The sequence below is a fragment of the Tyto alba genome, unplaced genomic scaffold, assembly GCF_018691265.1.
Source record: "Tyto alba isolate M040663 unplaced genomic scaffold, T.alba_DEE_v4.0 Super-Scaffold_23, whole genome shotgun sequence".
In the NCBI taxonomy this organism is placed as follows: domain Eukaryota; kingdom Metazoa; phylum Chordata; class Aves; order Strigiformes; family Tytonidae; genus Tyto; species Tyto alba.
Window position 1 is genome coordinate 25,158,480 of NW_024881297.1, and position 16,024 is coordinate 25,174,503.

General features: G+C 41.9%; 1 protein-coding gene across 1 annotated transcript in view; it reads right to left on the reverse strand.

The window, feature by feature from the left end:
- Positions 1-16,024, reverse strand: part of MCUB (mitochondrial calcium uniporter dominant negative subunit beta) — a 52,530-nt gene that overhangs the window by 920 nt on the left and 35,586 nt on the right. Inside the window, exons 2-7 of the mRNA XM_032997648.2 lie at positions 8,775-8,850; positions 8,346-8,516; positions 3,115-3,219; positions 2,713-2,873; positions 1,691-1,894; positions 236-352 (exon numbers count right to left, since the gene is read on the reverse strand). Of these exons, the coding sequence (XP_032853539.2) occupies positions 236-352; positions 1,691-1,894; positions 2,713-2,873; positions 3,115-3,219; positions 8,346-8,516; positions 8,775-8,850 (834 nt within the window). The remainder of the gene's footprint in view (positions 1-235; positions 353-1,690; positions 1,895-2,712; positions 2,874-3,114; positions 3,220-8,345; positions 8,517-8,774; positions 8,851-16,024) is intronic.

A 16,024-nucleotide genomic window follows, 5' to 3' on the forward strand; every position in this document is an offset into this window, starting at 1 on the left:
GATAAACTGAGTTATTTGTTTTAAATTCATGAAGGTGTCCCTTTCTGATGACTTAACTGAAGTGGTTTACACATCGATGGCAAACACCGTACAGTTATTTGAACAGCTGAAACTGGCTGATACACTATTTTGAATGTAAGTAGCAAACATTGAGGTCAATTTTCTGTTAGCTGAGAGTTTACTGGAAAAGTTAAGCCAGAGGCTACCACGTTATTTAAGGACTGTATTTAAATACCTCTGCTAGGTCTTCTTTGAGCTTGTTATATCGTTCCACATTAAAATGCTGTTTTTTGGATTTCCGATAGAAGTAGTGGAGGAACTGCCTGTCTTTAGCATCGGGGTAAATGTAGTCCTGGTGAAGAAAGCAGGGAGATATTTGGCATTAGCAAGAATGGTTAGACACGAGATTATCCGTACAAATGAGTTTTCAATAGAAATTCAGCCTGTTTCAGGAAGATTTATCTAGTTCACCACACACATCTGTTCTGTTGAGGCTACATATGAAGTTATGCCCTTATAAGGGCTTTTTAAACACGCAGTAGGAATCATTTCTACTGCATCTAAAGGAATTTTCAATTATAATGAAGACATAGTGTGATCTTAATGACTAGAGCCACCTGAGTCAATGGACACTAATTCCATCAGCTACTATTTCTCAAAGACCCACTTGAAAGCCTCCAGCAATGGCACCTGCAGCTGTTCAAAAAAGCCAAGCAGTGATCTCTTTATTGACTCATATACAAAAAGTAGGAATGCCTTAGCGCTTCTTAAAAATCAGTGAGAAGGAGTAGAACTTGCATTCGGAGCCAGCTCTTCATAAAAACAGACACATCTCCCATTTTCACTACAGGAACCTGATCGTTAGATCCACTGGTACTGTGGAAGGAAGTGCTGGTTACTCTTCCACACACCTCCATAACAAAAAGTTTTGCATCACAGGAAGTTCAACATCAAGTTGTCCACTTTGGGAGTAAAGAACATAGCTAAAACAGGAAAAAGAAACATTTCCCAAAGTCTTACAGGATTTCAGAACAAGTGTATTCCACAGCTCAGTTAAGACCTGTTTTTTTTGTTGCTCAGCAAACTTTTTTTCTTCTAAACTATGCCTGTTTCCTGCTCCATTTCCGCTGTCCTAGATTTATTTCCATTCACTCAAAGTCAAGGAAAAGCAGTCACATTATGAAGAACAAAGCAGTATCATTTTTTTTAGGCACTAAATTAGGTATATTTCAATAATGCAACTGCCGGAGTTCCAACCAGTTTGGTACCCCGCATCATTTATACATAAACTCCAGCAAATAAAAGCTACTGTTCAATCATTTGCTTCCGTAAGGCAGCGTTCACAAACTGGCACAGCACTACCCTGAGCAAGGTGCTGTTTACTATTCAAAGTGATCTACAAGAATTTAGAATAAAAGGACAGACTTCTTTCATCACTTTTCATTCTGTATGTTATGAAACCTTACAGATAGTAGTTACGCTCGGTAGCTGGTCTGCAGTTCATGTGTAACAGTGCCTGGCTTGATTTTGCATGATGTAACATTCGCATCCAGCCCCATGAGGGATCAAACAAGTCCCTGTCTGATGGCAAAGCTACTTACTGAGCTGTATTTTCATCAGAACATTGTGATTTTCAGAGCCAGTTTTCCTCCTTTACAATACTCCAGACATTTACAAAACCAGGACTTACCTGTTTAGTAAGAACAAAGTAGGCATAGAAAGCCATGGCGCTCCCGTAAGTGATGAAGTATGTGACTGGCTCCATGATGTCCCACGAATAGACCCACCACGTGAGCCACGCCAACGCTCCCCCTTGGGTTGACATCAGCGCTAAGCCAACCCACAGAAGCCTGGAGGTCTTTGCATCTGCACTTTCTGCAATTCTGGCTTTCATCTAAGGAAAAGAAATACAGGAACCTGTTTAAGCAGACATGAGTGCTCCTGTAACAAGCAGCTCCTCAACTCTGTTTTCTCCTGGTGGGCTAGATCCTTTTTCAGGTTCTTTTACTGAATCCTCTTACCAACTTACCCTGCTGAGAAAGAAAAAGCCTGAAATCCAAGGGCAACCAGATCTCCAGGCTGTCGTGCACCAAGAAATCCTACTTTTAATCTTCTCACTACTAGGGATTTATGTCTACTGGATTTCCATTTACCATTCAAGGAAGCTCTGGTCAAGGCTGGTCCTCCCAAAGCAGCTCTGAAGCCAAGGAAAAGTTTGTCCACTTCGTCTGGCTCTTTCTGGCTTCTTCCCCTCATGCTGGGTTTGCTTAGCCTGCTCTAGATCAACATTCATACCTTCCCTTCCTGGATTCTGGCACCCATTAATCCAAACAATTTGCCTTACTGCCTTGGTGATTTAGAAAACCCTAGCCTGAGCAACAGATGGTTTCTACCTCACTATTGTTTTTTCTGTAATGGGTATTCAGAACTCATACAGAAACAGGTGACTAAGTGTACTTTCAATCTCAATACCAGCCATGCTGAGGCTTGTTCAGGACAGCTTTCTCCAGGTATTGTGGTTTCTACCCAGGGAATGTGCATAGCAGGAGGGAATTGAAAATAATCTCATTTGTGTTTGAATTTACCCTCGTTTACGTAACAAAACAGACACACCTGAGCCATTCATGCTGATTTTCTTCTATCACAGGACTTACTATTGATGAAAGGAAATGCTTTTGAGTTTTTTTAAAAAAAGTAGCCCCACTTTCCAACCTGTTCAAGAGGCATCAGCTCTTCTTTCAGATGGTCTAATTTCTGTAGCAATTCTCTCTCTTTCCTGACCTGGTGATCTTCTAAATGTAGAGCCACAAACAGTCTGTGAACCAATGATTTGATATCTTCCATTTCAGTAGCGTGCTCACTGCTCAGCTTATCTGAAAATAAAATGATTGTCATGTGAAACATTTCAAGAACCCACCCTTCTTCATTCTCTCCCCACCTCCAACCCCAAAAAGTGGGACCATCCAATGGCAAAAAAAAAAAAAACAAACAAAAAAACAAAACAAAACAAAACAAAAAAACAAAGATAAATTCCTTCCTCCAGATAGGTTCCAGTTTTCTGAGACTTCCACTAGATGAGGTGAGATAATCAGAGTTACTAAGCATTGCTCTTACCTTTTACAGGAGATGACACACTGTATGCTGTGTTGTTGATAACAAGTTTAAAGTCATTCATCAGTAAGACTTCCATCAAGGTTGAATCAGAGACCTTGCTACCATCTGCAGAAGAAAGATTTAAGTTCTAAATCAGCTGTCGTAAGGAACCTTAAACATTAGCTGATACCCCTCTGGAAAAGTGCTAGAGGTCTTTATTAATAATGGTTGGAAGGGAACTATACTTCTACTAAATCTTGTGACTTATACTAAATAGTAAGGAGGAACACAACAACACAGAGCATGTGCCTGAATGCTTTCTCTAGCAGTGTCATTTGGACTTGTCACTACTACGAGCAGACCTGCATTTTCTTGTGTTATGATTATGACTAGAATCAACCCTTGGGAAGGGGAGGGCAGAAGAAAAAGAAGCCTCGCAGAAAATAACAACAAATTGCAACATACAGATCTGCATCTTTCTTTCTCCACCCACACACAAGTCTGCACCTTCACTAGGACAAAGGGGTTTGGGAAATTAAAAGATCTTCAAAGACCTCATCTTCAGTTACAGATTTATGTCTTTCCTTAAACAGGCTCTTCTAGTCAAAAGGACCAATTCTTGTCAGCAGTGGTTTTCAGATTTTTATTAATGGTACTTGAAATCACTCTGGTTTACTATCAGTTGTGACTGGAAGTTAAGAAGTAGCTAGCTAGACTGTCCAATACAAGGCAGACCAGGAACCACAGAGGCATTAGTCTAAAAAGATCTGGATAACTCTTTTCTACTTTTGTTGTACAAAAATGTATCTGAACAGCAACACAGAGAACAGGCTGAGAAAAAAAATAAATCATATCTATTTTCAATGACTTAAAATCAGAGACAAGGGGACAACTGTGACATTCAATCAGGAAAGCTGGTTGTTGAAGATTCTATCCTGTTTTTATAGTTGTTCCTTCTTCTCATTCCCTCTCTACCATTTTTCTCTGCCAAAGGCCCTTTCACCCAAAAGGCAGTATTTGTGTCTGCCCAGGGCTTAGAAGAGATGTGCCACTGGTGGATGGGCCACAACTTCAATATCTAAAAAGGCTCTCATCCAACAGCATGGACACACTGCAGCTCTTCCCAGGGCACTCTCAACACATCAGATTTGCAAGGGTGGTACTCTGGCACATTTCTGATCTTCTGATAATAGGAAAAATACCTGCATCCAAGTAAGAAATGGACCCCTTCCTATTTTACATTCAATACACAAGGGCAGATGTAATCCAAAACCCCTGCTGAAATGTAAAATATCTGTGTTGTCCCACCTCTGCTTTTTGTTTCTCCTGTTGAAAGGGGCCCAAAGTTTGTAAATGACCTTTCTTCAGTATATTACTACTCTTCCTGCCTGATGGCTTTGCTATCTCCTCCTCATTTCACCGTCCACTGCAACTCACCACAGCCAGGAGGCAAAGGAACGTGTCACGTCCCACAGGGAGCTGAAGACACCAGAAAGGAGCTCCTGGAGACATTAGCAACAACATGCAACAGTGAGTTCCCAGAGCTCTCACTGGCCCAAGTCCAGCAGATCCCAGAGCATCCAGCAAAACCAGCTCCTTCCCCCAGGGGGTTCAGGTGCCCCAAGAACCACTGGACACATGGCAGAGCCACTGCTCCACGGTACCTGAGTGCCCTGGTCTTCATTTCCTATATGTAAAAAGGTCATCTTCCCCTGCCCCTGCAGTGGTGCAAAACTGCAGCTTTCCTCCTGAGATGAGTAACGACTAGGCTACAAAATATGCAGGTTTTTGTATGTAAATGTTTGTCTCAGTACAACTGCCCCAGCTCCTCCGTCTGTCCCCATGTGCCCACTACAGACAGGCACCTTAGACAACCCCACACCTGCAAATAATAATTCACTGGAACTCTGTCCTCCGGCCCCACCCGCTGAGGCTGAGACCTCTGAACTCTGCCAGCTAACGCACCAGCTGGCTCCCCGACCCGCTCTCTGTGGGTAGCAAAGCAAACCTGGAAGGCTATTGCTTTCAATCCAAAAGCTGAAATTTTAACGTCCCCATCCACTTTTTTTTTTTTTTTTTTAACAGTGTAATACAACATCAAAGCTCATTTGCATGTAATTATTAAGGTGACAATTATAAAGTGACATGTAAGCAAAAACTGCTTTTCAAAGTAAGTGCCAGACAGGGTCTTTGTTCTGGGTGCGATACACTACCAATCTATTAACCTGTCCAACCTTTTATTAACTGAAAAGCAGAAAAGTTTGTGGGAAGGGAGGTGTTTTATTTTAGAAAATACTCCACAGGCTTTCAGCAAAAGGCCACCTTCCCTCCTGTACCTAAGCACAAGTGTTTGAATGTAGATGAAGGACCATTTTGTGTTTACAGAAGTTTTGCAGGACCAAAATCAAATCCACAGAAAATGAAAGTGAGTCATCATACACAGCAATAATACTTTCAATTAAGGTCAGGTTTCATTTAATGGCTGACACAGAAGAAGTGTCTGCACTAAATCGAGGCTTCATAATTGTTCTTTAATAATAAATGTTTAAATTCAACTCTCAGTACTTGACCATCAGTTTCTCTTTATAGTATCAGTTTCATAATAAATTAAACATCTAAGCTGTTCTCTAACATTACAATTGCCTGCCACTTGAAAAATACAAAGCAGAGAACTGTTTAACAGTCACTGTTTTAATCAACGTGGACAATGTTTCTATCCCAAAGTCAGGGGGTGGGGTGGGGTGGATTTAAACAGATGAGACAAACTGAAAACAGCCCAAATTCCTTTCCACTCTGGAACCTTTGTTCACTTGTGCACCCGTGCCAAAAATGCCAGACTTGGAGGTTTCTTACAGAAATTATCTTATGCTTCGCAAGTGACTGATGTTGGCACTGAAGCAGAATGAGTAGTTAGCTTTTGCTGACATACCTAAGAAGAATGTGATTCAACAGTGAATCACAAATACTTCTGTCATGGATGTCTCTGCAGGGTAACAAGTACTCGGAGATTAACTGTTTGCCGGTGCATGTTTCTGGCTAGTCCTGCCTCACCCCAGTAAGAAATCCTTTTTAGTGAAAACTTCCATGTTAAGAGGAAGGCCAGCTGCTCAAAATGATCATTTGTTACAATGGCTTCTGAAGATGCAAGAGTCTCTTATGAAAATATATTTTTCAAGAGAATTTCCTACCTTTGCTGCCTAGCAGACACAACATTAAAAAAAAAAAAAAAAAAAAAAAAAAGAGGAAAAAAAAGCAAGTTCCTGTGTACATGAAGCTCATGCACACACTGGGATCCACACAGATCACATCTCCATTGCTCTAGATGATATATTGCTCTATGGGGTATTTTCCTGTTTTACTAACTGTGCTCTCAAAGGCAACTTAAGCAGCTTCTCCTAGATCTGTGGCTTCCTGATCTTCTAGAAGCATCAATCTATTTTCAGTTCATTTAAAAGTCCCTGCAGACCTCTGCGATATCAACCAGGAAGAAAGGGAATGTTATGAATGTACCCAGCTGTGAAACTTCAGACCAACGTTCCTTGACCGCATCCTTTCTTCTGTTTATGTGTTACCTGATGGAAAACAAATCTTTCTATATGGATGCAGCTATCCTTTTTTTTTTTTTTTTTTTTCCTCTCCTTTCTTTCTTTTTAGGCGGGGTGAGAGACAAAGGGAAGAAATAGATGCTTTTAGGTAGCCAAATTCAAGTATTTATTGAAGCCAAGAAATCGGTCTCAATAGCTGTGATAGCTACTAAGCAGATATTCTTTATCCAATGGTTTGGAGGCATAGGGGGATCATTCCTCCTAATATGTGTACCACTGTAGTGGAGTTTATGATATTTATACCCAATTCACTTACATATTCATGTAATTTCCAAGAATTCATTACAATATTCATTACTTTTCCAATAAATCATTAGAATTTGTTGCCGCCTACTTTGGCATGTGCACTACAGTCTCTAGGTGGCCTTCCAGGACCTCTGGTGGTTGTTTACTTCATCATTCTCATCTTCATCACAGTGTCCTTTCTGTGAACTTGGTTCTGTCTTCCCCCTTCCCTTATAGCTGAGACCACCAAACCAGTTGCATCTGGTAGCTGCAGGCTTCAGTGTCCTTCTTCCATTACCTTGTTTTTCCTAGATAGGAGTGAGTGTACCTGAATTGTGTAAGCAGACAGGCTCAAGCCTGTTAGTCACAGATAAGCTGGACCTTATTCCTTCACTGGGCAGATTCCTAAGCAGAACTACGAACAAAATATTATTACATTTAGCAGGCCTGTAAACAGACCTTGCCGCTCCTGGCAATTTGTAATTTTCTCTATGTCTTCCCTCTTCATTATTCTACCAGATTCAGACAAGAAAACTCCATCTCAGTTCTACTTTTGAGATTGCGTCCTTCTCTAGGACCAGGACAGGGTTTGCAAGGCTTTTCAGAATTACTGTGGAAAAACTACAAAGCACTGCCAAAACGCAAACCAAGTTGCCTTGGAAATAAAATGGAAAACCAGTTTAACTAACTGGACATTAGCTCTCATCAAACAGGCAGACCAAAGAGACAAAACACATGAAAACAGTGAGCAGAGCTTGAGAAAATTACCTTCAGACTTGGGACAATGGGATAAAGAGTGTGCTACAAGGAGGAAAGACCACATCAGTGCTAATGGATCAGTACAGCTTCTTCCTTTCAACCCAAGGGCCTCAAAGTGCTGTACTCCAGCTGATGAATGAAGTCTCAAAAAGCTGCCTTTCATCACTGCACACGTTAACTGGTTGCTTAGCTCTTAGCAAGGTTCTATACGAGTTCAATTTTGTAGTAAGGCAAATGGATTCTTCTAGCTCCAGGTAACACTGCATAACTGGCAGATATCACACTCAAGAGCCCGACTGGTTGTCTTTAAGAATGATCATGGAGAACAAGGAAAGAGAAAAGCTATCACAGAAACCAGGAGAGAGACACTTATTTAAAGACAGCGTTACAAAGAGAAGCTACCTGAAAAAGGTAATAGGGGACACTGCTGGGATATAAGGAAGGTTACAGTAATATGTCCAATTCTGCATTTTTCATCAGCCTTTCCAAGAGGACTCAGATATTAAATCTGAAACACCAATAAACCCCAGAAACATCCAACAGCTACCCCAACAGCAACAGCGCTAAACCTGATGGAGGACTGAACTTTTGCTTCAGGAGAGAAGTACAGTCCATTTAAAAAGGAATGTATTCATTTTGAGATACGACAGAAATATAAGATACCTGTTGCAAAGACTTCCACCCTCTCAATTCCTTTATCTTCTCTCTGCACATCCTGCAGGAATGCCCCTACAGTGGTCACCACGGGCTTAACAGTGAATTGACAGCGTTCACTTCTTGTGGGGAGTGTAAGAGTTATCACTGGAAGACCATGTCTGTAATTAACAGTTACTTCTGGAGGAAGAAAAAAAAAGAAAACTGAGTGAAAAAGCCATATTGTAAGTTGTAGTTTAATTTAAAAGCTGTTTTTAAAAGACAGGATGAATAAAGAAAACCACACATTATTACATACTTTATTCTTTAATTAGCATAGTACTCGTATATATCCTAGAAACCCATGCAACTAACATCATCTCACCCTAATTCCACCAAATGAATGAAAAGCTTGTTGACATCGAAGGGGAGGGGGGGAAACCTGCCGGGAAAGCTTACCGTCAGATGGCACCAGCGTGCTGTAAGGTGCTCCTGCCCGGCCCCTCCAAGCGCCCGCCTGTCTCCACAGCCACACCTGCAGCACGGACACAGGGAGCTGGCTTTAGAAGGGTTAGGATCCAAGATTTATCTGGGCAAAGGCAGTACCCAGACTGTCATGGTGATCTGCTTCTGTGTGATCTGACAGCAGAGGTGACCGTCTGGAGAAAAACCCCTCGCTTAGCAATTTCTATGGAAAAGACAGAACCGTGCTAATAGAAAGCACAAAAGTTGCCTAAGGTATTAAGGTATTTCCCACAGTTACGAATTTTTGTCTAGAGTGGCTTAAGTAACTCAAGGAAAAAGGGCAAGGGCAAGGAAAGAAAGGAAAAAAAACTGCAGTGTTTCTGAAGTGCTTCATGCAACTCTTAGAATAAGCCCTCTTCTTTCCCCCAGAAAAGAGCTGCTTGAAAAATCTCTACATCGTGGTGGCTGAAGTGTTCTGCAGCAGTTCAGAGTCTGCAATGTAACTTAGAACAGTGGACAAGTTTTCAGTGAAGTCTTTTACTGCTGAATCACAAACAGAATGGCACTCTTAACAATCTCAAATAAAATACAAGTGACTGAGGTTACTCCCCTGTGCTTCATCATTATACACCATATACCAAAAGTTCACTGCTGACATTCATGGTGTTAAAAGACAATAACAACAATGCAGTTTACCAAGGTATGGAAGATTTTTTTATTTTTTAAATAGGAATGGCTGTTTTAACTCCAGATGACATGTTGTTGCAACTAACAGCACCACCAGCCTCTGGTACCAGAGAGAAGGCAGCACACCCAGGTGCAGTAAGTATCCCCTATGTCCTGGGACACGAATGACAGCAGGTTTCTGAACCTGCATAGTTGTGCTCCCAAGCCCGTCCCCCTTCCAGAGACGTTGGTGAGAACCATCGAGTCACTTCAACATGGCCATGTCTAAAGAGAAGACAAACTGCTCCGATTAGACCTGTGTAAAGTAGTCCAGCCATGCTGTGGAAGATGCAACCGCTTCGACACAAAAGTCCTCTGCACCTACAGCTAGTCCTCCCACACAAGGAGAGGAACAATTTTATTGCAATGACTCCCACAAAGTAGGCATTACTGCTATAAACTAAGTGTAACAGGCAGGAGTAGGAAGGGAAATCACATCCCTGACTAAGCTGGTTACAAAAATTGTGCACGAGCTGGACTGAGGCCTGGGGTTTGAAATACGGTAATTGGGGGGAGTGGAAAATGATGTGGGGAGAGGTGACAAGGACTGATTCTCCCTCTGGTGAGCTTTATAGCTCGTATTTCTGAAGGCCAAAACATTTCAGAGTCTGCAAACTAATCTTCTTCGACAAGGCAGGAAAGGAAAACTACAAACACCAGAGGCCTCTGCCCATTCAGTATGCCAGGCACTGCTCACAACATTCATGTGATTTCTTTGTTTTTAAAGAATCACAAGCTTGACTGTTTGGATAGAAATATGCTCTTAGGTTAAATAATTCATCTGCAAAATGGATCTGTGTGTTTCAAAGATACTGATCTTGCCCTAACTTTCTACCTGGAACAAGCACTTTTCAGGAGTTATAGAAAATAAAGTAAATCATTCTGGGACTTTCCGATGCTGAGAAATTTGTATAGTGTAATCTTCAGGCATCAAAGTCAGTCAGAAACCTAGACTAAATAGCAAAAACCTTAAACATAAGAGTATTGTTTGAAAAAAGGTAGACACTAAGAATGCAGGAATGCCAAACAGCCACCCAGAGCTAGGACACGTGTGTAAACTGTCTCTCAAAGAAGAGCAAGAGACTTTCCCTGGAGCAGAGCAGGACACACAGCCCAGCTCATCCCTTCTCACCCACCTACAGAGGGCACCTGCACCCACAAAACATTTAGTAACATACAACCTAGCAGTACAAAGACAACATTCTACATGTGATCTGTTTTTCTGCAAAAGACTCTGAAACACACCGATTAGAACACTCCATGGTAATACCCAATAACCTTGAATATAACAGCTGTGTTGTTTCTTCACAGGGATATATTTAAGGAACTAAATTTTTACAGATACTTGGTATGTAACTTTGCAATCAATATCTAGATCTCTATCATCCAACACGCCTCAGGCACTGAACTGCACCCAGCCTGTATCTGAAGGTTTCTTAATTTCTTTTGTTGTGAATTTAGGTATCTACTTTACTTACAGAGCAAACAATGCATTCAATAATTAATACATATTTTAGTATTTTGATATAGAAAATATATTAAGTTAAAAATATTTATCATATTAAATTACATGTATTGAAATAAGATCTTTAAGGTATGTCATTCTATTATTCTTTAGACTTTGACACTACCATTCATGATCCATTGAAAGACTCTATATATACTGAAGCTTTTCTTTTCTTTTTTAGATTATCTGTTACTGCAGCCTACCCATTAAAATCACCTGCAGAGAACATGTCAAGTATAAGAAAAGCAAAAGCCACTGAGCCAGGTAGTTGAACTCAGTTCCAAATAATGAACTCGTTTTATATTAGCTCTAAATTGACTAACTGGGAAGCATTAAGAACTGAGTTAACTTTCTCCCTATTTTTCCAGATTTAAATCTCCAGTTTCAGTGAAGTTATTAAACCATTAGCTTGCACCCTACAGCCAAATCACTGTGCCCCTTTCGAGGTGCCTGGAATAACTCCTACTCCACCACTGTAAAAGAAATGAAGTCAGCAACCACCACAGCTAAAAGGAAGACTTGGACTACGGGACAAAACCAATGAGACTGCCCTCACCATAACATTAGTGAGAGCTGAACTAGGAGGAATGTAACCTGAATTAACTGCATCGTGACTTTAACTCTGAGATACTGTAAGGAGGACAGCATGCTACTAATTCTTTTATGCTGGAGTACACGCACCTCTTGGCTAATTCACCTAACCACACAAAGGCTAAAGCAAGCTATTCTACATCTTTCTGCAACTCAAACACACATGCAGCAGGACATCTGGCTAAAACCCCTCTAATGCAATCACAACTATGTTTGGGAATTGGGCCAAAGGCTTGTGAACAGCATTTAGCTGTGAAACACCCTTTTTCCCTTGGTGATATTTGCTTACCAACGCAGAACACGTGGGAGCAACAGTAAGCTGCAGTGCACTACATCTATTGACTCAGTTCAAGGCATGGACTCTAGGAGTGAAAACTCACAAGAATTTAAGGCACAGAGTGTTAATTGGGATAAAAATAATCCAATATCCATTAAAAAATCCCAGTTGGTTTAAAACAGAAAATATATATCCAGTTTAAAGAAGTACTTCATCTATTAAGGGTACCTCTGGTGACTAACAGCAGAGAAGTTGTCACTGTTAAAGTCAGAGTGGAAATTTCAGTGATCTGGTTCACAGCACAGCTTTAGGGACTAATGTAGCAGCATAACTGAGCTGGAAAACTAAGCAGCCAGACATGAGGAGTGGGAGAGACAGGAGTAGCAATACTACATTTTTCATTTTTGAGAGTGGCAAACAACTGAATCTACCTACACTGCAGCTTCTGGATAGCAGTTAGCTGTTCCAAACAGACAATCTCTCACAACATTGAGTGGCTGTTCCTGCAAACCTAAGCACAAATTTATGTGTGACCAGCTATGTGTAAGCAATTGGTATCATCATCAGCATATGAGGTGACATGAAAGCCTCTGATCTTCCTCAGCACTGCATATGCAAATAGAAACCTCATCAGGAACCATAACTTCTGTTCTGTAGAAAATTGTAATGTGGGTGGGAAGAGAGCAAGAAATAAAAATATTTTTCTCATGAAAACGTGACCTTGAAAAAGGAATTCTACAAAAATATGTCATTAGGAGACTTTCTGAATGCATGAAATTATTGCCTTTGACACTTAGTTGATTTATTCCATTTTGACTTGCCATACCAAAATGTAAAAAATTTGAATCCAAACGCAGCTAGCCAACAATCACATACTTAAAACTGTTTTGTCTTCACTTACATATATCTCAGAAGATTTGGTAGTTTTGGTCTGTTATTTCAACAGCAAAAATAATGTAATGCTCCTTCAACATTGAAGTCCCCGTTAATTTGCATTTATTAGTAGAAAGCTGTTCGTCCCAACCAAAAAACATAGTCAGCTCAGCAACATCTGCCCTCTTCATACAGTGCCATGCAGTACTACAACTGAAGTATTGTATTCCTCTAGCATGAGATGCTGTCGAGAATGCCTCAAGCCAAACTCGTAAGCAGCCTTCACAAAAAATTATTACTGCAGACTGTTACTATAAATGCTATGGTCTCTCACATTCTCATTTCCTTCTCTCTAAGGCAATGATAAGAATCTGAAATAGAAAAGCACAATAATAAAATTCCCTACTCTGTGAAGCGTAAGCTTTTTAACGTTAATTACACTGCAGCAAAACACACTCTAATTAAAACGTATCTTGCTGTGTGCTTTTCAATTCTAATGTAGCGATACAGTCTTTCCCTCGGCAGAAGAGGAGAGCTCAGTTATCTCCTGGAGTCCTTGTCCAACACCTGGTACAGCTCCCTCCACACAGCTGCTGGAGAAGGACTGGGGGAAGGGAACAGAAGGGAGAAAAAATCATGGGGGAAACTAGTAGTTACAATGCCTAAAAATTAATTTTGAGGCCTTTCCCAGTGTCACTAGATGAGCCAACATCCCCAGTACGAGCTGTTCTCCCCGCACGCTGACCCTGCCCAGCCTGTGAAGGAGAGGGCAAGACAAGTCACCTCTCTAGATACTGCTTGCTTGTCTGGAGCAGGAGGAAAATAAGGGCAGGTATGTGTTAGCCACTGTTCAGTGAGAGCATGTGCTATAAAAAGCTATTTATATTTTCCATATTGACTTATATGTTTTTCTATCTCTAATAAGCACACCTAGAAGTTCTCTGCTTCTATGAATGATGTCAACTTCCTTCTGATTTTCCAAGGGAAACAAACTGAGCAATTAATTACGGGGTATGAACCTGCAATTTCAGAACAAACTAGCTACAGACATTTCAGAAAGGTATAAAACTGAGGGAAAGGAGGAGAAAAAAAAAGCAAGTGGTGTCACAGTCTACTGAGTTTGCAAATCTTGCACAACCAAGATGACCAAAAATGAATCAGTATTCCGATCAAGTTTACAATAACTACACATAAGGTATTTCCCTTTTTAAAATGAGTTATCAAGGCCATTTTGGAGGTATCTGCTGTTAATTTTCTGTGCTGCTTTTATAAGCAATCCCACATAAGTAGAAAAATAAGACATAAGGAGCCCTAACAACCACCTACGATCATCTTAAAAGTACCCATTTGAGCTACAGAAACACCTTCTCTCTCATTAACTTTTCAGTAATTTGTCTTTGCTTACACTGAAAGGATTTTCATTGTTTCTCCACTGGTCCTAGAACTGATGTAGATACCATGCAACACCAGCCTCAAAACAAAGAGCAGCTTCAAGGCATATTGCTGAGATTTAGCAACATATTCTGAAAGCCCAACTTAAATTAAACAAACAAAACCCCTGCAGCAGACACATCACTCATTCTGCCACAATACCCCTATACCTAGTTTCAGATAGGGAGGATACTTCTGACACTTGGCAGCATTCAGGATATATTTCTCTTTCCTAGGGAAAAAAGAAAAAAAAATTTTTTTTCTTATTTTCCTCAGACACAGCCTTCCTATCTCAACATGGACCATGTGGTGAATGCCTTCTCCCAGCTGCTCCATAGGGCACTACAAGAACTGCACTGCAACATTTATATTTCAACCCTGCGGCTTATTCAAAATATACAGTATTTTTAACTCCTTCCTCAGTACAAATCAAAGTTTAGAAAAGCAACCAAGAGGTCTCTTCCAGCAAAGCAGTAGTTTCAACATGAGTATGCGTGTTGCGGTGATCTTGAAGAAACAAGAGCAATACAGCATTCATGTGACCTTCCTTCAAAACTGTCCTGGGTTGAGTGAGTGGTGGAGGTTTTTGGTAGCAGGGGAGGGGGCTATCGGGGCGGCCCCCTGTGAGAAGCTTCTCGAAGCTCCCCCAGCTCCACGTCAGCTCCACTTCTGTTTGGAAAATTGAGCCAATCGGCTGCGCCTCTGCGATAACGTATTTAAGAAGGGACGTGGTGACGGGCAGTCGGACTTGTGAGGAGGAGTCGCTGCAGCTGCGTGAGCACCAAGGTCAGTGGAGGAACGGAGGAAGAAAGGAGGGGGGAGGTGTGCCAGAGCAGAGACCCCCCTGTATCCTGTGGTGAGACAGCAGGGCGGCCCCCCCCTGCCACCCATGAAGATCTACGGTGGAGCAGACATTGATTTATGGCCTGTTGCTCCTGCTCACGTGATCAAGGTTCTGTACCCGAAGAAGGCCAGGGTCTCATGGGAAAAGGCAGCCCCGCTGCTGTAATTCAGCGCTGGGAGGATTGCAGCATGTGGGGGAGTCCCACGCCGGAGCAGCTCGGGAAGGGCTGCAGCCGTGGGAGAGAATCCAGTCGGAGGAAGTTAGTGACCCATGACGGAGCAGTGTGGGGAACGCTGCGGCCCATGGGAGGAATTCATGTCGGAGAAAGTTTGTGGAGGACTGTCTCCTGTGAGAGGGGGACCACGATGGAGCAGGAGGGAACAAGTTTTGGACACTCCTCTCACCGAAGATGAAGGAAGTGGCAGCACTGACTGCACCCCCCATTCCCTGCCCCTGCGCCACTGGGGGAGGAGGTAGAGATATCGGGAGCAGAGCTGAGCCCGGGAAGAAGGGAGGGGTGGGGGAAGGTGTTCGCAAGAGGTGGCAATGCTTCTCACTGTCCTACTCTGTTATGTGTTGTTAGTGTCTGTAATAAATTCCCAGCACTGAATTGCCAGAGGGGAAGGGAGAGAGAGCTGCTGCATTGTGGTTGGCTGCCAATCAGGCCTAAACCACGACAAAAACTCACTTGCCTTACAGCACTGTGGAAAAAAAAAAAAAAAAAGAGCCCAAGCAATCAAACGTTTGGTTTCATGTGTCGTTCTTTGCACCTTTATCATCTCTGATAATCTTTCATTTCCTGCTTCTGCTCAGGTTCCGAGTTGGCACTAGATTTAAGCAGGCAGCCAAACACTACCAATGACCAAAGTGAGAGCTGTGATGAGAAGGGCATCGAGGTGACTGGCCACCAAGAACTGCTTTTGTGAAGGCCCAGCTGGTCAAATCCACCCCTGCAGCAGGGCTTCCCCAGGGAAACCTTCCACCCAGCCTCCGCT